This window comes from Peromyscus leucopus, chromosome 23 (genome assembly GCF_004664715.2).
Source record: "Peromyscus leucopus breed LL Stock chromosome 23, UCI_PerLeu_2.1, whole genome shotgun sequence".
Taxonomy (NCBI): domain Eukaryota; kingdom Metazoa; phylum Chordata; class Mammalia; order Rodentia; family Cricetidae; genus Peromyscus; species Peromyscus leucopus.
Window position 1 is genome coordinate 21599693 of NC_051082.1, and position 23522 is coordinate 21623214.

The window sequence follows — 23522 nt, forward strand, 5'->3', positions numbered from 1 at the left end:
TTACTTACTTATTGAGACAGGATCTCAACTCTGTAGCCCTGGCTGACCTGGAACTCACTATGTAGACCACATTGGCCTCAAACTCTCAGAAATCCACCTGCCTCTTCCCCCCAAGTCTTGAGATTAAAGGTGTGCACTACCACACTCAGCCTATTTTAATTTTCGTGCGCGAGCGCGCATGTGTGTGTGTGTGTGTGTGTGTGTGTGTGTGTGTGTGTATGTGTGTGTGTGTGTGTGTACATGGGAGTGCAGTGCCCTTGGAGTCCAGAAGGGGGCATCAGACACACACACACACACACACACACACACACACACACACACACACACACACACCACCCCCCACCCCCCACCCCCCACCCCCGAGCTGGAATTGCAGGTAGTTATGACCTACCTGCTGGGTCCTCCGCAGAAGCAGTGAGTGCTCTTAACCACGGAGCCATCTCTCTAGTCTTCTGGTTTTATGATTTAAAAACCCGCCCAAAGAGAGTTCCAGGCCCAGATGGCTTCATGGGTGACTCACCAGTTAGTTCCAGGAAGGACTAACACCAGCTCTACACAGCTTCTCCAGGAAGAAGTCCAAGCTCTCTCCAGCACAGTCTTTATCATCCACAATCATTTCTGGCAATCAGTAATGACTTTGCTGGGCATGGCTGTACATACCTGTAATCCCAGAATTTAAGTTGTGCGCTGATCTCCCTTAAGTTGTCCTCTGACCTCTGCAGCATGCTGTGGCATATGCATGTACACACTTAAATGGAAAGACTTTTTAGTTTTATGTTCACAAAGGGTGTTGTATATTTCTGGAAGGTGATAGTTGGATCCTCCATATGGACACTAAGCAAATGGCCAAGGACAGCCAGGACTCCATTAACAGACACAGGAAGACCCGCTCTAACAGGACTTCTTGGCTTTCTATCCATTGCCCTTCTCATTGACTAACTGTGATAGCAGGCAGGGGGCTTGTGATTATACTGTGCGCAGCAGCAGCTCTAGTCTCTGGCCACTAGATGTCAGTAGTACCCCCACTTGGGGAATCCACAAAGGGCTCTCAAGGTGTCAGGCTGAGGAAGGAAGTTTCAAAGTTGGAACAGAAAACCCCCAGGTTGCAGAGTTGCCCCTGGTTGAAAAGCACAGTGGCTACTAAGGGAGAGCAGACTTTGTCGTCAAGCACCAGTGTTAACAGTGTCCCACCGGAAGTGGGTCAGCAGAACAAACTGGAAAAGCTGTAAGGGCCGGCGGGAGACCCTCCGGCGAGAGACCCTCAGGTGCAGATGCAGGCTTTATTATATTTATTACAGTGGAAGATCAGTACGGACTATGAGTTTAGTCACCCATCTTTAAAAGATGTTTATGAAGTGTGTCTCTGTGCACGTGAGTTCAGAGGCCAAAAGAGGGCATCGGATTCCCTGGAGCTGGAGTTACAGGCAGCTGTAAACCGGCCAGTTTGGGTGTGGGGCACAGGTCGTCTGTAGAGGCGGAGGGTGAGCACTCTTGACCACTGAGCCATTCTCTAGTGCCCTCACACCTTTTTACGAGTCAGGGTCTTATGTAGTGTAGGAGTGCCTCGGACCTGCTACGTGTCTTAGGATGACGTTGCGCTCTCCCCATCCTCTTGCGCCTGTCTCCTCAGTGCTGGGATGGCAGATGGGAGCCACCACGCCTGGTTTATGTGGTGCTGGGGACGGACATGAGAGCCTCAGTACAAGGTAGGCAAGCACACTCCACCCAGCGAATCACATCCTGAGTCTTACTTCTCGTGTTTTATCACAATTTTGCAAGGTGTAGCAAATAGAGGCAGAGACAGAGGGGCACAGAGCAAGTGTACAGGCAAGCCCAATCTCTAGGGTTGGGGATCTCATCTTGGATCACCTGCTTGACTGCTGTGTGGCTTTTGGCAGTTTATTTACCCACTCTGGGCCTGGATTTCGTATTTGTCAACTGAAGATCATAGTCACACGAGTCTGGGAAGGTCCAATCTGACGTTTAGACAGATCCTAGAATCTTGGAAAGACAAAACAGTTGTAACAACATCTGGCACACAGCAAGTGCTGACTAATCTTTGTTTCTCTTGTTAGCTTCCTCCCCAGGTTATTTGTTCAGTTGTTCAGAGGATTTGTAACGTCCTCTTCTGTGGAGGCAGAGTTTTGTTTAGGTCTCTCAGAATAGCGTGTTTTTTTTTTTTTTTTTAATTCCTTGCACGTAATTCCATAAATGAATCATTGGGCTTTTAATAGAGATGTTTGAATGGACTATTCTCTGCCTTCTAGTCTGTAAACGGTCTTTGCTGGCATAGAACCGTTCCTCTGTTAGGGTTGACTTTGTAGTTTAGTCTTGGTGTGCAAGTGTATGACGTATGTATGTGTGGTGTATTCTTATGCACGTGTGGAAGAGGTGCCAGTGCCCATGCTGTGTGTGGAGGCAGAGCAGGGTATCAGGTGTCTTGCTGTCGCACACTGTACCTTGTTATTGCCCGTGACGGGTTCTCACACTGAACCTGGAGTGAGGCTGTCACTGACCCTCCTGTCTACCCACCCCCCACCGCCCCCAGCACTAGAGTCAGGGCTATGTGCGGCCATGCCTGGCTTTTTCTTTGAGTTCCGGGGATCTGAACTGACGCTCTCATGCTTGTCTCCCATGCATTCTCACACACTGAGTGCTCTCAACTCTGTCACTGGGGTTTTGAAAGAGGTGTTTAAATGGATCCCTGGTGCTTTGTTTCAGCAAGGCTTAGTTCTAAGTGCTACAGCGTGAAGTGCTAAGTCCTACAAAAAGAAACAAACCCCACTTTTTTGTTTGTTTGGAAACAGGGTTGCACCGTGTAGCCCAGGCTGGCCTGATATTTGCTGTGTAGCCCAGGCTGGTCTGATATTTGCTGTGTAGCCCAGGCTGGCCTCAAATTTGCTGTGTTAGCCCAGGGTTTAAACTTGCTGAATTCTTGCCATGGCCTTCTAAGTGTTGGCCTTGTTGGGCTGACATTGCTAAGGCTGAACAAACCCTATTCTACCAAGATAGGAACTGAACATACCGAAGTAGTATGCAAGGTCTGGATCCCCTCCTACCTTGAGTTTATTTTAACCCCTGCTGCTCTAGGCTCAGAGAGGCGGTGAGTGTTACTTGGTGACTACATCTGAATTTTTTTTTTTTTTTTAGTTGATTGCTTTCCAAGAAGCCAAATATATTTACTACTTTTGTGTACACGTCAAGTCATCTTTGCCCTGTCTTCCTTGATGTGATCATAACTTTGAGGAAAATTTTAAAACAGGCAGTCTTCTGTGAGTCTAACTGGGATGTTCCCTTTTATTTTTTTAAATTACGTATGTGTGTGTGTGTGTGTGTGTGTCTGTCTGTCTGTCTGTCTGTCTGTCTGTGCATGAGAGTGCAGGTGCCCATGGAGGCCAGAAGAAGGCATCAGATCCCCTAGCACTGGAATTCCAGGTGATGTGAGCTGTTCAACCTAGGTACTGCAGTGGAACTCAGGTCCTCTGCAAGAACAGAGTGTGCTCTTGACTCCTGCAGCATCTCTCCAGCCCAACTCTATATGTCTTCGATTTGGTGGTGGAATCCTGATAGCTATTTAAAGGGAATTTAGAAAGTTCCTGTCTTTTCTTGCCTGGTGAAATGCCTTCATAAAGAGCTGTGTAGACAGGAATGAAATGTCTCTGATATAACTGACAAATGCCCTTTACTATACATCTCTGGGCCTGCTCCACGGAAGATCTCAGGCGTGCGGGGCACTGTAGAGCAGCCTCTCATCCCAGCACCAGGAAGTAGAGGCCGGAGAGTCAGAAGTTCAAGCTTGTGCTTGCCTTAATAATAAAAGATACTCTCAAGTGTTTCTTCTTTCTGTGAATTCTGCTTTTCCCCCCAAACATAGAGGTAGATAGTGGGGAGTCCTTCCTCTTCTCGATTATTGTGAGCCCCGCTTACCGGGACACCTGGGAACTTTCCACATCTGGTCCCCCATGTCATCCAGGTCTGGTGTCAAGGGCAAAGGCTCAGCATTTGACTTTAAGCTTTCAGTATGGTCTTCCGAGGGTTTCTGGTGTGTCCTTGCCTCTTATTCAGTTGTTTTGGGCCCCGGAAGGTGGCTGAGTCTCGGGTTGTCTGTCTTTCACAGCTGTTAGTGACGACGATCTTAACGCTTTTTGAAAAGCCTGCACCGATCTGGGTTCTGTGGTAAATGCTGGTGATTACCCATGAGCACGACTTTCCTGGAAACAAGAAATGCCACAGATTGTAAAAAACAAGAAAGCCAGAAAGAAAAGAACATAATTATCTTCGTCACAGCCCGCATGATCATTGTCTGGGCGCACAAAGGTTATTTGGGTTAATTTTCCATCACCTAAAATGATTTAATCAATTTATTGCTTACTTTTTAAAGTTTTTATTAGTGTGTATCAATTTACTTAATAATGGGCTTCATTTTGTTATTTCCATGCATGTATATAGTGCGTTCAGATCATTTTCACCCTCTTCATCATCCTCTCTCATCCTCTCCCCCATTACCCTCAATCCTCTCCACTGTCCTACCTCGTCTCCCTTTTATTTTAATGCCCCCCTTTTTTTATGACCCAGAAAGTTTTTTTTAAGTGTATGTACACACACATATATGCAGGTGACCATGGAGACCAGAGGATGGCATCATATATAGGTGGTTGTGAGCCACCATGTGGGTGCTGGGAACTGAACTCAGGTCCCCTCCAAGAGCAGCCAGTGTTCTTAACCACTGAGCCATCTCTCCAGCCCACAATGACTTTAATTATGGTTTCTTACATTGGCACAGGGAGAGGGGGCCATTTACAGGAGCAGGGGTGACTTATCAGTGGCTGCTGGGGAACTTGCTGTTTCTTCAGTCATCGTTTTATTTGTTTATTTATTTAGTGTGTGTGTATGTGTGTAAACATGTGAGTAAGGAGACAGCTTGCAGGAACTGGTTCTCACTGGCCACCATGTGGGTTCCAGAGATCGAACTCAGGCTGTGAGGATTGGCAGCAAGCACCTTACTCACTGAACCATCTCACTGGCCCCCTTGATCTTTCGAAAACTAAGTTTGTGCGTGTGTTCGGCAGTCTTTGGTGAGTAACATGCTTGTAGATACTGGGGTAGGAGTGAGGACATGGGAAGATGTGTGTTAGCAGTCAGGGCCTTCTGTAAGGTATATGAGAACCCATCACTGATGTTTTCCATCTTTCTGCAAAACGTAATTTCAGGGGCTGGGGAGATGACTCATGGGTCAGGCACTTGCTGCTCTTCCAGAGGACCCAGGTTCTATTCTTGGCACCCATGTTGCAGGGGAGGGTCTGATGCCCTCTTCTGACCCCGGAAGGAACTGCACTCACACACATAAACCCTCACACAGACACACCCATATCTACATAATTAAAAATTAGATCTTCTTCAGAGTCTTGTGCTCTATCGATTGAGCTAGCTGAGCAGCCCATCCTCTTTTTAAAAGTACCCTCAGTTTGTAGACCGCCCATAGGGGCTTCATCTGACCTGCGTTCCTGTGGGTCAAGGGTGTCGGCCAGTGCTCTCGGGTGACTCTGTGACCTCGGCTCGGTTTAAAACCAAGTTGTTTTCCCTATTTCAGCAACAGCGAACCGTCTACAGACTGACACTTGTGAAGTGCTGGAACGTGGATGAACTCCGGGCCTATGCTGAGCTGGTGTCCTTGGGGAACCCCGACTTCATCGAGGTCAAGGTGAGCATGCTGCAGCTTAGGGCTGGCTGGCCAAGGCTTGGGGAAAAGCCTTCAGAATTCCTGTTACTTGGTTCCCAGACTCACCGAGAAGCGGCTCTGTCCTGGGCATCAGGGACAGCAGCAGTGAAGGACACCGAGCTGTTGGTCCCCAGAAGCATCTGCTTTTGGGCCTGGAGAGATGGCTCAGTGTTTAAGAGCACTGGCTGATTTCCCAAAGGACCCGAGTTTGGTTCTCACTTATCAGACTACTCACAGCCGTCTGTAACTCCAGCTCAAGGGGATCCAGTGCCCTCTTGATATACTTCCAAGGGCACTGTATAATTTTTTAATCTCTCTTTTTTTTAGAGTGGAAAATAACTATAATTATGGGACTGGCCAGTTTATAAAAATCAGCCATTTCACCAAATTATTTTTTATTTCTTTGTTTTTTGTTTTTCAAGACATGGTTTCTCTATGTAGTTTCCTGGAACTCACTCTGTAGACCAGGCTGGCCTCAAACTCATAGACATCCACCTGCCTCTGCCTCCCGAGTGCTGGGATTAAAGGCGTGCGCCACCACCGCCTGGCTCACCAATTTATTTTTACAGTACGTCACTGCCGCATACAACGTGGTCAGTTTATGCTGACAGTTTAGATAGTTGGTATTGGGGTTAAAAAAAAAGTCTTTGAGAGCTTCTCCTGTGATGAGACAACACAAGACGAGCCGAGGAAGCAGTGCTGGAGTGAGTAATTAGACTCTTCTTACGAGAAATTCAAACCTAATTCAGATGTCGGTGGTAGTCCAATGAGCCCCGCCCACCTGTCACCTGTCACCTCCAACAGGAGGCCAGTGTGGGGCTGGTCTGGTTTCAGCTCAACTGCTACCCATATTCCCTGTCCCTATCCCTGCTTATTTTGTTCTAAGCTGTGTAAGTTAAAAGATAAATTCTCCATTTCCTTATTTTTTGGTTTGTTTTTTGAGACAGGGTTTCATTCTAGCTTGGGATTCCCTGTGTAGCCCAGACTTGTGGGCCCGCCTGCCTGGCCCACACAGATGCAAACAATGAGGCCCTTTCTCAAGCAAGGTGGAAATCGAGGACTGACAAACCCCCCCCCAAAAAAAAAAAAAAAACAAAAAGATGGAAGAAAATAGTCCCAGCAGTTGTGCATGGTGGCATGGGTTTGTAATCCCAGCACCCGGGGTCACAAGTTAAAACTCATCCTTGACTATACATGAGTTAAAGGCTATGTAAGACATTGTCTCAAAAGAAGTGTGTGTGTGTGTGTGAGTGTGTGTGTGTGTGTGTGTGTGTGTGTGTGTGTGTGTGTGTGTGTACTGCACTGCAGTCTTTGGTTAATTGTGATATGGAAAGTGGGAATGTTTTACTGAGATAGAGAAATTTAGGGGGAAAATTGGGGGTGACATTTTCTGAGTTCCCTGTTGTCATATTCAATTTAGGGTATCTTTTAAATATTCAGGTATAAGTCTGAAGAGGTCACAGTTTGGGAGTTAAGGCAGGGCTGGAAGTGACAGTTTGGAACCCTGACTCTGAGGTGGAGCATGGAGAGGTTTTCTGGGGGCCAAAGAGCATCCAGATGACTGAGTGGTAGGAGAGAAATCCCCGTCTCTGAAAGCCAGCTCTCGCCTTCTCGGTGTGCAGTTTTGAAACTGAATAGTCCCTGAGTCCCAAGAGGGGAAGCTACAGCATTGTGCTGTTCGTTTAGAGCTAGGCACTCTGTAGGAGGGGAGAGGAGGTGGGCACCCAGGGCTCCTGCTCAGCTCTCCTTAGGAGGGGTGCAGAGGTGGCCAGCCAGAGCTCCTGCTCAGCTCTCTGTAGGAGGGGTGGAGAGGTGGGCACCTAGGATTTCTACTTTCCAAGCCATTATCATTTTATCTCTGGTCAGGCCAGAGACACTCTTTGATTTTGAAATTGCTCTTGAGTTCAAAAGGTTTCTCTTGGCAGGAATTTTAATGACGCACAAATACAAACTGTCTGAAAATATATGTCCTGGTTCAGAGAAAGCTTGCCAACTGCAGAGATTAGTGGCATTTTAATTTACGGCTTAGCTATTAAAAATGTTGCCACAAATTATATGGTAGTAAAATCTTTGTTTTTATTGTGCTTGGCCGCATCATGGGCACCTCTTCTCTCCCTCTCTTTCTTCACCCTCTCCCTCTTCCCTATCCTCCTCTCCCTCCTCCCTTCCCTCTGCCTCTTCCCTTCCCTCCTCTCCCTCTTCCCTATCCTCCTCTCCCTCCTCCCTTCCCTCTGCCTCTTCCCTTCCCTCCTCTCCCTCCTCCCTTCCCTCTGCCTCTTCCCTTCCCTCCTCTCCCTCTTCCCTTCCCTCTCCCTTTTCCCTATCCTCTCCCTCTTCCCTATCCTCCTCTCCCTCTTCCCTTCCCTCTCCCTCTTCCCTATCCTCCTCTCCCTTCTCCCTTCCCTCTCCCTTTTCCCTATCCTCCTCTCCCTCCTCCCTTCCCTCTTCCCTTTCCTCCTCTCCCTCCTCCCTTCCCTCCTCTCCTTCTTCCCTTCCCTCCTCTCTGTCTTCCCTTTCTTTGGAAGTCATGTTTCCTATAGTGAACATTTTACAATTTGAAAAAAAATTGGCAAATGTTATTATAATTTTCTTTTAAACAGGACCTTCTATAGATGTTATACCATGCAGCTGAGGATGACCTTGAACCCCTGATCTTCTGCCTCCACTCCCCGAGTGCTGGGATTATAACCGTGTGTCCCCACGGTGTTAGTGGTAGTTATTTACTAATGGTAGTAATTGCTGGTTTTGAAGAAAGATGGCTGCTTGTGAGACAGTGAATTTCCGTGCTGGGGTTTTTGTGTGTTTGGCGCCTGTTCATATGACTCAGAAACAGAAAGCTGTGTTACAAGCTCATGTTTCTTTCAAGCACCTTCCCACTTGGTTGTTTTAGCCCTGTACTCACCAATGTTTCCAGTACTACTTGTATCAGCCCTCACGAAAACACTCAAGGAGAAAACTGATAGAGATGATTGGAGACATGGGCATGGCATTGAAGTCCATAAAAGTAAAATGAGCAGCCTTGACAGACTGGATCATTTCAAATTCTTAGAGAAATATGTGGTCCAGCAGCAGTGAAATTCCATGTCACTCAGAGGGCCGAGGACAGTTTTCTGGAGTCAGTTTTCTCCTTCCACCATGTGGACTTGAAGATCAAATTCAGGCTGTTGGACTTGGTAACAATCACTTTTACCCAGTGAGCCACGCCACCAGCCCCTTAGACCACACTTCCTTTACCTGTTCATCTGGCGACGGACACCTGAGCTGATTCCACATGCTGGCTCTTGTGAATAGTGCGGCAGTAGGCATGGACTCATGGCTGTCTCTGTGGAGACCTGGAGTTCTCCCTGGGAGTCTGCAAGAAACAGGCTGACCATGAGCATGCCCTCCCTGAAAGACGAACAAAGATCAGTTAGAGTTCGTACCACTGAACTGTCTCCTCAGTTCTCTCTCTCTCTCTCTCTCTCTCTCTCTCTCTCTCTCTCTCTCTCTCTTTCAAGACAGAGTTTCTCTGTGTAGTTTGGGTACCTGTCCTGGATCTTGCTCTGTAGACCAGGCTGGCCTCGAACTCAGAGATCTGCCTGGCTCTGCCTCCCAACTGCTGGGACCAAAGGCGTGCACCACCACTGCCCACCTCTCACTTTTTTGAAGCAGGGTTTTGCTAAGTTGCCCAGGCTGGCTTTGGATTCATTGTATAGCCCAGGTTTACCTCATCTGCTCATTCTCTGTCTCAGCCTCCCCTGGGCTGGGGTTACAGGTGGCCGAGTGCTTGCCTGGGACCTGTGAGGCCCTGGGTTCTGTCCCCAGCACTTCAAGCACATGGACAGCAACCAATTAAACATAAGTCAGTGGGTGAGAAGGTAAGCTTTCCTGTTCAGTAGGATTCAAATAGTTAATAGCTGAAAAGGCAGTATCTGTGCTGTGGTGGTGACTTCATGCCTGTAATCCCAGTGTTTAGGAGGCCCAGGCAGAGTTTGAGGTCAGCCTGGGCTACAGAGTCATACTCAGTGTATAAAACAAATCTAGTAGAAGAGGCTAGAGAGATGGCTTAGTGGTTAAAAGTGCATACTGCTCTTGCGGAGGACCCGGGTCCAGTTCCCAGCATCCACATCTGGCAGCTGACTTTTATTTCCAGTTCCAGGAGATCTGAGACCCTCTTTTGGCATCTATAGGTGCTACACTCAGGTACACACAGCCACACATTTCCATAACTAAAAATAGACTCTTTGAAAGAAAACCAGTGGAGGCTAAGGAGTCATCAAGACGGGGTGGGGAGAAGGTAGGGTCTCCAAAACTCCTTTGTTGAGAACCAGTATGACAGGCTAGGATACACACGCACACGCACACGCACACGCACACGCACACGCACACCCTGAAGTGAAGTGTGCTTATCTGTTAGATGAAATGCCTTGGTGGCAGGCTGGTATGGAACCCTCAGGGTCTGAGGACAAGAGGGTGTGTGCATCATATTCCATTGCTTCAGGAGGGACCCAGCCTAAAGGACAGAAGACGGAGCCTTTCACTGACGGCCAGTGTGTAGAAGGAATGCCCTCGCGTGGACCGAGACTAGCACCGAGAAGCTTTGAGTCATGTCTACCCTTACTTGGCCAACGGGAAAAGTCTCCCTTTGAGCCTGGGGGAGGTTTGGTTCAAGCCGAACAGTCAGCAGACTCACGCACATGTCCCCACATGGGGCCCAGGCTCTGCCGTGCCCAAGGCCTGTGCCCTGCGCACCCAGTGCTGTGCCCGCCTATCACCGGGTTTCAGTTAAGCTGCTTGTATTCTTAACACTCATTTCTAGGATTCTAAAGTAGAAGCAAGCTGGACGTGATGGCGCACACCATAATTCCAGCACCTGGGAGATGCAGGCAAGAGGATCAGCAGTTCAGGGTCACCTTCAGCTACCATGATTCCACACAGGCCTAGACCACGTGTCTCAAAAAAGCAAAATCAAAAACAAGAGCCAAGGAGATGGCCCAGCAGGATGCTTGCCACCGAGCCGGGTGACCTAGCTTAAACCTGGGTGGAAGAAGAGCCGACTCCGACCTCCACCTCTGCCTACACAGTGAACAACAAACATACAACCACCAAAGAGTAGACGCACGCGTGTCTTCAGATGGGTTTCAAACATGGTTCCTATCCACTTCTTCTTTTCACACACTGTCTTGTTTTACTGACCAAGCCAGATGAAGAGATTCTGTCTTTCTTTTCCTGCCTTCTTTGTCTGTTCATTACTTATGAGGCTGAGTGGGGCGTGCGTCACAGGTTTGTTCTTTTTAATGTACGCATGCATGTGTGGATGGATGTGTGCGTGTTCCCCATCCTAACCACGGGTGCATGGGGAGGTCAGCCCACGACTTGCAGGAGTGCTTTTCCTCTTCCGCTGTGTGGGCTCCAGGGATCCAGCTCAGGTGGTCAGGCTTGGCAGGAAGCGCCCGTCCTGGCTCAGCCAGCTTGCTCCTATTTCGATACACAAATTCCACATGTGCCAGTGTGGCCTTTCAAACCAAACTATCTGTCCTAAAATTAGAATGACAATGTTGTCTATTCTCAGAGGCAGGTGTCTGGCTCTGGAGCCCAGGCTAGTCTGGAATCTCTCTCTCTCTCTCTTGTCTCAGCTCCCCAAGAGCTGGGATTGTAGGTGTGCACCCCCTACCCCCCACCTGCCTTAAAATAGTAATCCTTCAAGAGGTTTGTTTGTGTGAGAATTCAGCGGGGTAATCTGTGCCTGGATCCAGTAAATGTTTACACTGCCTCCCATTAGGCACTTTATATAAAATAAATCAGTAGTAGATGCTATCTTTTCATTATATTGATTTCCTCTTTTCTTTCATTGCCTGTCTGGTAAAATATTTTTTTTCTTTTATATTCCCTGTAAATTAACGTGTATTTTAGCCTCATTAGGCTTGAATGGGGCCTTCATTTGTGAGCCTGAGATTCTCAGCCCTCATTATCTGCCTGCTTGTTGGTAAAAATGTGCTTCACGTTACAAACATCTGCTGCATTGAAAACTTGAATCACGGAGCCCATTCGCAGGAAGTCCTGTGTTTGCGCTTTCGGCTGAGACCAGGAAGGGCTTGGTAATTACTGTTGTCAAGTGATGTTTTTAAAGCTACCCTCTGTTAGCACCAAAACTGTTCACAGGGCTCACACCCTGTAGAGCAAAGGGAGTAAGCATCTCCCCTCACTGCGCACACACAGGGTTAGGGTCCAGGTCAGGAGATTGCCGGTTACTCGTGCCTGTAGTGATGCCGGATCAGTTGTTTTTCTTGTTGCTGCATCCAAATATGCCATAAGAGGCCATTTATAGGAGGGCAGGTGTGTGTGTGTGTGTGTGTGTGTGTGTGTGTGTGTGTGTGTGTGTGTGTGTGTGTATGTGTGTGTATGTATGTGTGTGTGTGTGTACATACGTGTACTTATGGTCTGAGGAACTACTTATAGTCCATCATCAAGGGGAAGGCTTGATAGTGGGAGTGTGGGGCTGCCTGTTTACATCTGGTTGGATCAGTAAGCAGAAAGATGAATACTAGCGTTTTGATGGCTTTCTCCTTTGTTCCTTTTTTATTTAATCTCAGTTTAATTTTCATTCATTCATTCATTCATTTTTGGAGAAAGGGTCTTACACTACGTAGCCTAGCTGGCCTGGAATGCACTATGTAGACAAGGCTAGCTCTAAACTCACAGAGCCTTCAGAATGTAGGAATTAAAGGTATGGCCTACCACACTCAACCTATTTTCCTTAATTAAGAAAATACGTGTGTGTGTGTGTGTGTGTGTGTGTGTGTGTGTGTGTGTGTGTGTGTGTGTGTGTGTGTGAAGGGCGGGGGGAGGGAGTCATTTGAATGTGTAAGTGTTTACCTTAAGCTCTAAAGGCGGTGGAACCTGGGAGAATGGAGCCTAAACATGAGGCGGACTAAAGTCTCATGCAATAGCCAGCTTTATTCAGAGCATCAGATAATTTATACTCGGAGGGTTAAGAGAGGTCACATGAGTCGGGTTCTCCGTGAGTTCAAGCTGCATATCATCACAAGGGCAAGATGTATGTAGATGGCAGAGCACGTTTGTTCCATAGAGGCATATAATCGAACAACAGTAGCTGGGTGTCGTGGATTGTCTGAAGTAAACTCACTCCTGTCAGCTCTACCCGGGAGGGGAGCAAAAGCCCGTTCCAAGCACGAGTCCGTGTCTTTGAAGACACTGAGGTCACAAGACTCCTGTCTTGTTTTCTCAAGAGCACCAGAACTGCCCTCACACCACTCTCTTCTTGGGCCATGTTCCAACAGGAAGGTCAGGTTTGGGGAGTGGGCATTCTCCTATCGTGTGACTTGGGGATCAACTCGGGTCTTTGGGCATAGTGACCAAGCACTTGTGTCTGAGCCATCTTGGCGGCCTTCCTTTTTATTCAGTTTGGGTCCTCCCCACCTGGGATGGCGCCACCCTCATTCAGGGCTTCCCTCATCGGTTAACACCTTCACAGACGTCCCCGGGGATGAATCCAGCCAAGCTGACATAGATGCCTAACTCCCACTTAACTGTTGGTTCGTGGTTACCGGAGAGCAGACAGCTCAGGGCGGCTCTGGCCAGCCTGGGCTACAAGAGACAAACACTGAGGCTTTTTAATGAACTGCACCGTGCAGTCCATCTTCACACTGAGTCCCCCATAGCATCTCATGATTTGTTATTGCTGAGTAATAAAATATTAAAATGTCTCCCTCAATCATAGTAACGAATATAAGAGCTTGTCTGAGAGCTCTGTGCTCCGGGGATCTTTTAAATGTTAACAGAAAGTTCCTCTGAGATAGCTTTTCCACACAGTTGTGTAACTTGCATATCATAGCAGCACGGAAATCTGATGACCTGTCTGGAAGCCCTCTCACTGTCCTTTGAGCATTCGGGTTAGTAGCACAGTTTTCCAACTTGATTTTCCTAATGATGTCTTGAACTGTGTTACCATTGCTTTTTAAAATCCACTGCAGCTCAGCCTAATGAATTCTCTAAATCCCTGAGCAAACAGAGGCCATTTCCCCATTTAGTCTAAGGAAGCAGGGCTGTGGGTAGTTAGCACTCAGCGGAGGGCATTTGGGTACAGTGTCCGCAGGACCTGTGACCTGCCATCTGCAGCGGGCGGCCATCTGCAGCGAGGGTTTGCAGAGCTCATCTGAGTCTCAGGCCAAGTCCCAGCTCTGCCATCTGTAGGGGCGGGTTACCTAAGGCTCATTGGTAGGCTGGGCTTTTCTTTTTACCATGATGCGGTTGTGCCTCTCACACAGTACATGTGGGGTGTGTGTGTGTGTGTGTGTGTGTGTGTGTGTGTGTGTGTGTGTGTGTGTGTGTGTATACGTGTACAGTGTCTGTCTCTATATATCTGTGGTACCTGTGTATGTGTGATGTGTGTCTCTGTGTGTGTGATGTATGTATGGCAAATGTGTATGTGTTTGAATCTCTCTCTCTCTCTCTCTCTATCTCTCTCTCTCTCTCTTTCTCTCTCTCTCTCTCTCTCTCTCTCTCTCTGTGTGTGTGTGTGTGTGTGTGTGTGTGTGTGTGTGTGTATCTGGACAGGGTTTTTTGTTTGGTTTGGTTTTTGGTTTTCAAGACAGGGTTTCACTGTGTGACAGCCCTGGCTGTCCTTGGATCCCACTTGTAGGCCAGGCCACCTCTGCTGGGATCAGCATTTAAAGGCGCAGGTTGTCACTGCTGGGCCGAGGGGCGGGAGGGGGCTTGTCAGCAGTGTCTATGCCCTTCTGTTTCAGCTGTGTCAGAATATGGAAGCTAGCTGTTGAGAAGGTCCAATTCCGAGCTGGGCATGGTGGCCACAGCTGTCATCCCAGCACTCGGGCAGTAGAGTCGGGAACATCAGGAGTGCAGGCTCATCAGAGTGCAGACTGAATTTGAGGCCAGCCTGGGATACATGAGCATCTCAAACCCAAACCAAAAGGTCTGATCTGGAGATGTCTGAAGATATACCGTCTGGTTGGAGAGGAATCATTTCCCACTCTGTAATTTGCCAAGTGGAGGACTGGGGAGACTTGGGGGATGTGTCTGGCTTCACAGGGAGGGGTCAAGAATTAGAAGCCACCTTATCTCACTACAGTTGTATTTAATAGGAGTTTCCACGTTAGTAAAATAGGGAAGGCTTATGTGTAAATCCACAAAAGCTTCTCTGGCGTGATACTTACTTATCTTTAATTCTTTCATTTTTGAGGTTATAATATAATCACGTGATTTCCCCTTCCTTCTCCTCCTTGTGAGCTTTCACATGTATTCTTTCTTGCTCACTTTCAAATTCCTGGCCTCTTTTTTCATTCATTATTGTTATATGACTATAAAATATATACGCATATATTCCTAAATATAACCTGCTCAGTCTGTATAATATATAATACTTGGTTTTTTATAAATTTCACACTCAATGGGACTGGAGAGATGGCTTAGCAGTTAAGAGCTCTGGCTGCTCTTGCCAAGGACCTAAACTCAGTTCCCAGCACCCATGTTGGTGGTTCATGACTGCCTGTAGCTCCAGCTCCAGGGGATCCAACGCCCTTTTCGGCATTCCACAAGCACCAGGCATGCATGTGGAGTGCATAAATACATGCAGGCGAAGACTCCCAGGCATGAGATATAAATAAATGTTTTTTAAAAACCATACTCAAATCGTATCACAAGTTTGGTGTAGTGATACACATGTGTAATCCCAGTGCCTGGACAGAGGAGGGGGATTTCTACACAAATTGTAGGCCAGCCTAGGCCACATAGACAGACAGAATGAAAATTAGTTATCTCCTTACAGAATTTCACTGGGATCTGTATTAGTTACTCATTTCGTAGTAAAGTGAGAAAATACCTTACAAAAGCGATTTCAGGAAGGAAAGGCTCACATCATGATTCCTGTGTCACCACGGGAAGTTCTAGTGACAAGAGTGTGAGGCAGCTGGTCACATGACACCCACAGTCAGGAAGCAGAGATGGATGCTGGGGCTCAGCTCACTGCCTCCTTTTTATTCAGTGCAGGACTCCAGCCATCGATGGTACCACCTACATTCAGTATGGCTCCCACCTCACTTAGCCTTTTCTGAAGACGTTCTCATAGACGAGTCCAGTGATCTGTCTCCTCAATCCAGTCCACTTGATAATGAAATGTGACCGCCACAAGCTGTCACCCACAGAGAGGTTGTAACTGCTGTCCTTCCCACAGGGCGTGACCTACTGTGGCGAGAGCGCAGCCAGCAGCCTCACCATGGCCAACGTGCCTTGGCACGAGGAAGTGGTCCGCTTTGTCCAGGAGCTGGTGGATCTGCTTCCCGACTACGACATTGCATGTGAACACGAGCACTCCAACTGCCTCCTGATCGGACACAAAAAGGTGAGAGGATTCTAGCCTGTGCGCGGAGGCCCCGCTTCTTCCTCCTTCCTCCTTCCTCCTTTGTGTTTCGTCCTCCCTTGATCAAGTGGATGTTCACTCGTCCACTGTCTTTCCTAATACGAGCATTAAGAAGGCTCTGAACCCCAGGCGGTGGTGGCACACTCCTTTAATCCCAGCACTCAGGAGGCAGAGACTGGCGGATCTCTGTGAGATCACAAGCTGTGACTCCCTCCCTCACATAGACATACATGCAGACAAAACACCAATAAACATAAAATGAAAATAAATTATTAAAAAAACAAAAGTCTAGCCGGGCGGTGGTGGCGCATGCCTTTAATCCCAGCACTCGGGGAGGCAGAAGCAGGTGGATCTCTGTGAGTTCGAGGCCAGCCTGGGCTACCAAGTGAGTTCCAGGAAAGGCGCAAAGCTACACAGAGAAACCCTGTCTCGAAAAACCAAAAAAAAAAAAACAAAAAACAAAACAAAAAACAAAAGTCTTTATTACACCTTGCCCAGTTTAATGATGAACTGTCATGACGATTATGTCTTTCCTGAAATATTTACAAAGAAATAATCTGGGATTCAGCCAGAGTGATAGGAAGTCCTGGGTGTATGAGTGGGAGGGTTGAGGTGATGGTGGATACCTGAGGCCCATGGTGCCAACCCGGCCTAAGTTGTTATTCAGATTCTTCATTAAAGAAATCCTGTTTTGGACTGGAGAGATGGCTCAGTTGGTCAAGGCCTGAGCCCCTCTGCTCGGTCCCAGCACTCACGTAAGAACAGCTTGGCGTGGTGGTACACACTTGTAATCCCAGTGCTGGGGAGGTGGAGGCAGTTGGATGGATCCCTAGTGTTTGCTAGCCAGCCAGCCTAACTACTTGGTGGACTCCAGGTTCAGCGAGAGCCCCTGTCTCAACAAACAGGGTGGATGGTGCCTGAGCAAACATTTGAGTTCGTCCTCTGGCTTCCCTATGTGTGCACACACGCATGTACCTACATCCTCTACCAAAAAGAAGAACATCCTTTTTAAGAAAATGAACTGGGCAGTGATGGCACATGCCTTTAATCCCAGCACTCAGGAGGCAGAGGCAGGCAGATCTCTGAGTTTGAGGCCAGCCTGGGCTACAGAGTGAGTTCCAGGACAGACAGGACTACACAAAGAAACCCTGTCTTGAAAAACTAAACTGAAGTAAAAAAAAAAAAAAAAAAAAAAAGGATGTAGAGCCGAGGGAGAGCTCCATGATAGAGCTTATTGGTACTGGGTGTGGCCAAACCTTGAAGGTTTAAGTTCTGAGTGAACCATGCTAGACACCAAAGGCCACCTGCAGCACAGTATGCTCCCATTTATAGGAAATGCACAGAATGGACAAACCCACAGAAATAGGAAGCAGATAGATGGTTGCCAGAGGCTGGAGAAAGAATGGACCGGTCAGGTTTGGGGCTTCTTTGGGGTGATGCAAGCTTTCTGGAATTGTGCAATGGTGTCGTCACTCAGCTTCGTGACTGCATTAAAAGCGACTGAATTATACGATTACGTCATCAGGTAATATGAGCAGGCCTTTTAGCAGAAGAGCGGTAAAGACCGGGTGTAGGATACCTCTTTTCCATAGATTCTCCCAAGGCTTTTCTTTATTGGTTTAGATTTATTTATTGTCATGTGTGTGAGTGTTTGCTGCATGTGTGCCTGGTACCCTTGGAGGTCAGAAGAGGGAGTTGGACCCCTGAAACTGGAGTTATAGATGGTTGTGAGCCACCACGTGGGTGCTGGGAACAGGACCCAGGTCTCCTGCAAGATCAGCTGGTGCTCTTAACCTCTGAGCCATCTCTCCAGCTCCCCACATAGATGTTTTGGGGAGTAAATCAGGCTTAATTTAAGCACGAAGGATTCCCTGCTCCCTGATCTCAGTGGCTCTGAACAGTTGCTCAGCCTAATGACACACAGAACCCGAGTAAAAATCTCACCCACTCCAGGCTCAATCCTGAGATTGAAGGGCCCTTGTGTTTTGATTGCTGACAGATTGTATGCCTGTGACCCTTGGTCTGTCACAGACTTGGCCATTTAGAAAGCATGCATCCTGGGAGAATAAAGGGTCAAAGAAACAAAAAACGGTCTGCCCTTAGCTTCAAAGAATTACCAAGGTCAGTCCTGAAGACTAAGAGGACAGAGTCTGAGGGGCCTGTTCTCTCTTACTGTGTCCAGTGCTTGTGTGTGTGTGTGGGGGGGGGGGCTGTGCTGAAGAATATGAAGGAGGGGATGGAGTGACTCTGGCTAAGAGCACTGCTCTTTCAGAGTACCCCACTTTAATCCTGTCACACCGGGCAGTTTACAATGGCCTACAGTTCCGGTCCTAGGGGATCAGACTCCCTGTTCTGTCCTCTGGGGGTACAGACATTCATGCAGGCAAAACACCTGTACACATTTAAAAACAACAGCAAAAATAATATGAAGAGGGATGAAAGAGGGCCCCTGCCTTCCAGGCACGCCAGCAGAAAAAAGACAGCTATCAGTGGCATTGCTTTTAAAGGGTGTGTGTGTGTGTGTGTGTGTGTGTGTGTGTGTGTGTGTGTGTGTGTGTGTGTGTGTAGGAGAGAGAGAGAAAGAGAGAGAGAGAGAGAGAGAGAGAGAGAGAGAGAGAGAGAGAGAGAGAGAGAGCGAGCGCATGTGCACATGCATGCACACAACACAGTGCTTAGAAGACGACTTGGGGGAGTCATTTCTTCTCTTCCACCATGTGTGGCAAACCCCCAGTCTGATACAGTCATTAAAGGGGGGAAATGTGCCCAGCTCCATCATTCAGGGCTGTGATGGCAGACTAGGATAGAGCACAGAGGGGCCTTCGCAGGGGAGTTGCTGTTTCAGCTGGTCCTAAAATGACCAAGGAAGGAAGAATTTAGGCAGCAAACGTCTGAGCAGAGGCCTGAGGAGAGATGTGAGACGGGATTCTGGCGGCTGGATGTCAGGAGGGCGCTCTGGGGAAAGGAGAGCGGTGAGGGGCCAGATGGACACAGACTTGAATGCAGTCCTAGTGTAAGCTCCTTGGCCAGCCAGCCTAGCCAACTGGTGAGCTCCAGGTCCCGTAAGAGAGCGAAGGACACCCCACATTGCTCTCTGCCTACACACCTACACACACACACCCCAACAAGTACACACTGCACAGAATCAGATCTGAGTTTCAGAAGCACTGTGGGCATGTCCTGAGTTGTAAGATAGACGGTGCAGAGATGGTGAAAGTGTGAGAGCCAGGCTGTGGACAGCTGGCCTGGCACAGTGTCACAGGAGTTGTTCACTTGTGGTAGGTGGTTCAGCTCTTAGTGTGTATCACCTACCTGCTCCTTGGGCTTTTCAGTAGCTGGGGTGAAAGGGTGTGGTGATGGGACCCTTCACTGGGGTGTTTTAGTATTTGTTCTTCTATTATGAGCCTGAAGACACTTGGGGAGAGAGCTGATTGGTTGTCTGTGACACCGGAAAGAAGTTCCAGGAAGGCCCCAGGCAGCACTTTCAGAGAGGCTGTGCTTTAACCTGAGCATGATAGTGGTGCACACCTGAATCCACTCTTGAGGGGGCAGAGGCAGGAGGATCTCTGGGAGTTTGAAGCCAGCCCAGTCTACATAGCAAGGTCCAGCCAGTCAGGGCTATGTGAAGAGACCCTGGCTCAAAAGCAGAGGGAGGAGGGGGTAAGGGTAAAGGATAGTGATGGACTGGTTGATTGTGTTTAGATGCACAGAGAGGAAGCCCCACCCACAGCTAGTCACAAGCCCCAGGCAGAAGCCCCACAGCTCCATCTACTATGATACAAGTAAAAGACATAGCGTGGCTGGACTCAGAGACTGTGAGCTCTCAGGCCAGTGGACAGCCAACACCAGGCCTTTCCCTCTGAAACAGCCTGCTGTGGTGTTCCGGTCTGTTCTGTTCTGTTGTGTCCACACCTGTGAAGAAAAGTCCAGAGGCTCACGCAGAGTGGGATCAAATCCCAGGCCATATTATCTCTGGCTCCGTGTCTTCTGGTGTGTTTCCTATTCAGGATTGGTGGGGAGGGTCTTATGCACTGGAACCCCCTCTCCATCCCACCCCCTCCCTTATGGATCCTAGTATGTGATGAAGGAAGTAGAAATGTGGGTCAGCTTCCTGTGAAGCAGTCTCTTTTGATACTTGTCTCCCTCTGGGCTTACAGCTGGATGAGTCACCTCAAACCAGCAAGATTAGAGACACCAGACACAAAATAATCTGGGGCCAGAGAAATGGCTCAGTGGTTAAAGTCACTTGCCACCAGGCTCGATGACCTGACTCTTGGGACCCACAGGGTGGATGGAGAGAACTGACTCCCTTCAAGTTGTCCTCTGACCTCCACACACAAGCACTCCCACCTCCCAATAAACAAATGTAGTAAAGATTTTAAAATATTATGAAATGAATTAAAATAAAAGAAACAATCTCCTGGTGCAGGTGTTGGGATTCAGGTCTTGGGCTTAGTCCATAGCTGATGTGTTATCTTATGTAGATTTCTGTAGAACGTTTATAATAATAAAGATCTCATGCTGTCATGCTGTTGAGGGGATTTTCCCTGTGTGAAAGGTGAGAAAACAGCTGGATGAGGTTTGATTTTTTTTTTTCCCCCTTCCTCATGGCAAGTGGTCATGCCTGCACATCTGGCCTCCGTGGCTGGTTCTGTCTAGAGCAGCCTGGCTGTGTAGTCAGGGCCGTACTCACCACACTGTCACAGGTCATCTGACCTTTTGAGTTTCTTCACAGTTCTGCATAGCTTTGCTCTTCCCTTCGTGGGGGTTCGTGGAGGCCCTGAGGTGGATGACCCCGTCTTAGGACACTTCCCCTCAGATCCTGTAACCTGGAGCTTTGTTTCCCTGTTGACACAGCTGTCTTCCTGCAGTTTGTGTCACTCATGCTAAACACTGCCTTTGGGCTGCTACCTTCCGCGTGAAACCGTTAGATTTTTCTGAGCTCCTTTTACCTCAGCTTTTTTTTTTTTTTTTTTTTTGAGCTGAGGATCGAACCCAGGGCCTTGGCAAGCACTCTACCACTGAGCTAAATCCCCAACCCTCCTCAGCTTTTCTTGAGTGTGGAAATACAGTTTGATCCTCGAGGCCTGGTGGCTCAGCATTAATCTCAGGGTCACCCATACTCTGGAGGGAATTTTGTGTCCCCCATCCCCCAAATTCATTTGTGTGGAGTTTCTAATCCCCCGGTGTGACTGTATTAAAGATGGGGCCTCCAAGGGTCGGATGAAGTCGTGAGATCAGGCTGATCTGAGAGGGCCGTCCTTACAAGGGCAGACATGGCACAGCAGCCTGCACACAGGGAGAAAGCCTGTGCTGACACAGTGAGGAGGCATTGTTTGCCAGCCTGGAAGACGCTCCTCCCCAGAGGCCAGACGCCTCCAAAACAATTCTGTCACTCAGCCGCCCAGTCTGAGGTACTAGTGCATCCACATCAGCTCGGTCCTCCGGTTGTGTCCTTAGCGACTGGGAATCAGAATGGTCATTGGTCCCTTCTAGCGTCTCATAGTCCTATCTGTGCAAGTGGTTTCTTCCACTCTGGACCAGAGTACAGTTTTAGGGCACTGTTCGCATGGCTTCCAGTGCCTAGGTTTGCAAGCTGCCTCTGGGGATTGCAGATGAGATGCATTGCAAATAGCTTGTTGTTTTGTGTGTGAGAGAGAGAACAGAGACTCAACTCTAAAAAAATATAAATATATTTAATGTTGGCTGGGCTAAAAAAATTGGCTTTACAGTTCTAATCCAGTGGTTCTCAACCTTCCTAATGCTGTGACTCTATTATTTAATACAGTTCCTCATGTTGTAGTGACACCCCCCCCCCCCCGCCAGCCATAACATTATTTTTGTTGCTCCTTCATAACTAATTTTGGTACTGTTATGAATCATTATGTATATATCTGATGTGCAGGATCTCTGGTATGTGATCCCTGTGAAAGGGTCATTCTACCCCCAAAGGGGCTGCGCCCCCTGGGTTGAGAACCACTGCAATAATCTAAACGGGTCCTTCTGTCTCTCTGAGCCTATGTACAACAAGGAATCCTGTGTTTCTTATTTTTTGTTTGGTAGTGACTTATTTTTAATTATATGTGTGGGGGTGGGTGGGTGGGTATGTGCATGTGAGTGCAGGTGCCATTGGAGACCAGAGGGGTTCCTTGGAGCTGGAGTTACAAGTGGTTGTGAGCTGTCCAATATGGGTGCTGGGAACCAAGTATAGGTTCTCTGCAAGAGGAGCAGGTGCATCTCCCCAGCTGCACTCCTTCCTTCTAGGGTTTTTTGTTTGTTTGTTTGTTTGTTTGTTTTTTTAGGCAGGATTTGATGTAGGCCAGGTTGGCCTCAACTTGGAATTTACCATGTAGCCGAGGATGACCTTGAACTCCTACTCTTTCTGTCTCTACCTCCTGAGTTGCGGGGTTACACGTGGGCACCATCGGGCCTGGCTAGAGAGCGCTGTCTGTCGCAGGACTGGAGGACACCGTGTGTGGAGTCATGGAATCAAAAGTGAAGATGGGGGTTTAGGCCTTGGCTGTAGGATGTAGGAAGCCTTGAGGCAGCGTTTCAGAGAATGAACCTTGAAGAGGGAAACCTCATAATTCATCAACAGACTAATTAAGCTTTTACATACATTTGGCACTGTCTACTAGAAAGCTCTTAACTGACATAAACCATGAACCATTTAAATTCAATAAGTATTGTCCTAACTCCAGGAAACCCTATGTTTTTCATTTTCAATACTTTTTCTCAGCTGTAACTGGAAACTGTTGCTTCGATTGGTTCATAGAATTAATTAGGCTTTTATTGTCGTTTTTTTCAAAGATTTTTTTCCAGAGACCAGAAGAGGGTGTGGGATCCCCCAGGCTGGAGTTATAGTCGGTTGTGAGCCACTCAGCATGGGTGCTGGGACCTCAACTACGTCTGTCCTCCGCATGAGCAGCGTGTGCCCTTAACCCCTGAGCCGCATCTGCAGCCTGCTGCTGTTTAGAGACAGGCTCTCACTGTGGAGTCCTGGCTGACCTTGAACTCCTGTTCTCTACCTCAGTCTTCCTAGTGCTGGGACAGAAATACTGTCTATTTACAAGTCACCGGTCAACATTAGCTTTACACAAATGAATGCCAGACAGAAGCTTTGGAGGAGAAGCCTTCACCACAGGAGGAGCGTTTCCTGGGTCCCTCCTCTGTTGCCTCTCTGTTCTCTTCATTCTCGGCCATTATTCCACAGTGACTTTTGAAAAGCAATTTACTTAAGAGAGTACAAATTGGATTATTCCCCATTATTGAATTGAAATTCTTAACGAGGCTTTCTGCTAATGAGATATTGTATGCATGTTAGGATGCAAAGGCTAGCTTGAGTCATTTAGCAGCTCAGAATTAGAAGCCATTGATTAAGGCTTTACTCAAGCAAAGTTTAGCAATAAAAAGCCCTCACCATGTTCTGCT

General features: G+C 48.0%; 1 protein-coding gene across 1 annotated transcript in view; it reads left to right on the forward strand.

Moving 5' to 3' along the window:
- The window catches only part of LOC114693659 (S-adenosyl-L-methionine-dependent tRNA 4-demethylwyosine synthase TYW1), an 86636-nt gene that overhangs the window by 60885 nt on the left and 2229 nt on the right, over nucleotides 1-23522 (forward strand). The window contains exons 14-15 of the mRNA XM_028870142.1: nucleotides 5591-5701; nucleotides 15909-16076. Coding sequence (XP_028725975.1) covers nucleotides 5591-5701; nucleotides 15909-16076 — 279 coding nt within the window. The remainder of the gene's footprint in view (nucleotides 1-5590; nucleotides 5702-15908; nucleotides 16077-23522) is intronic.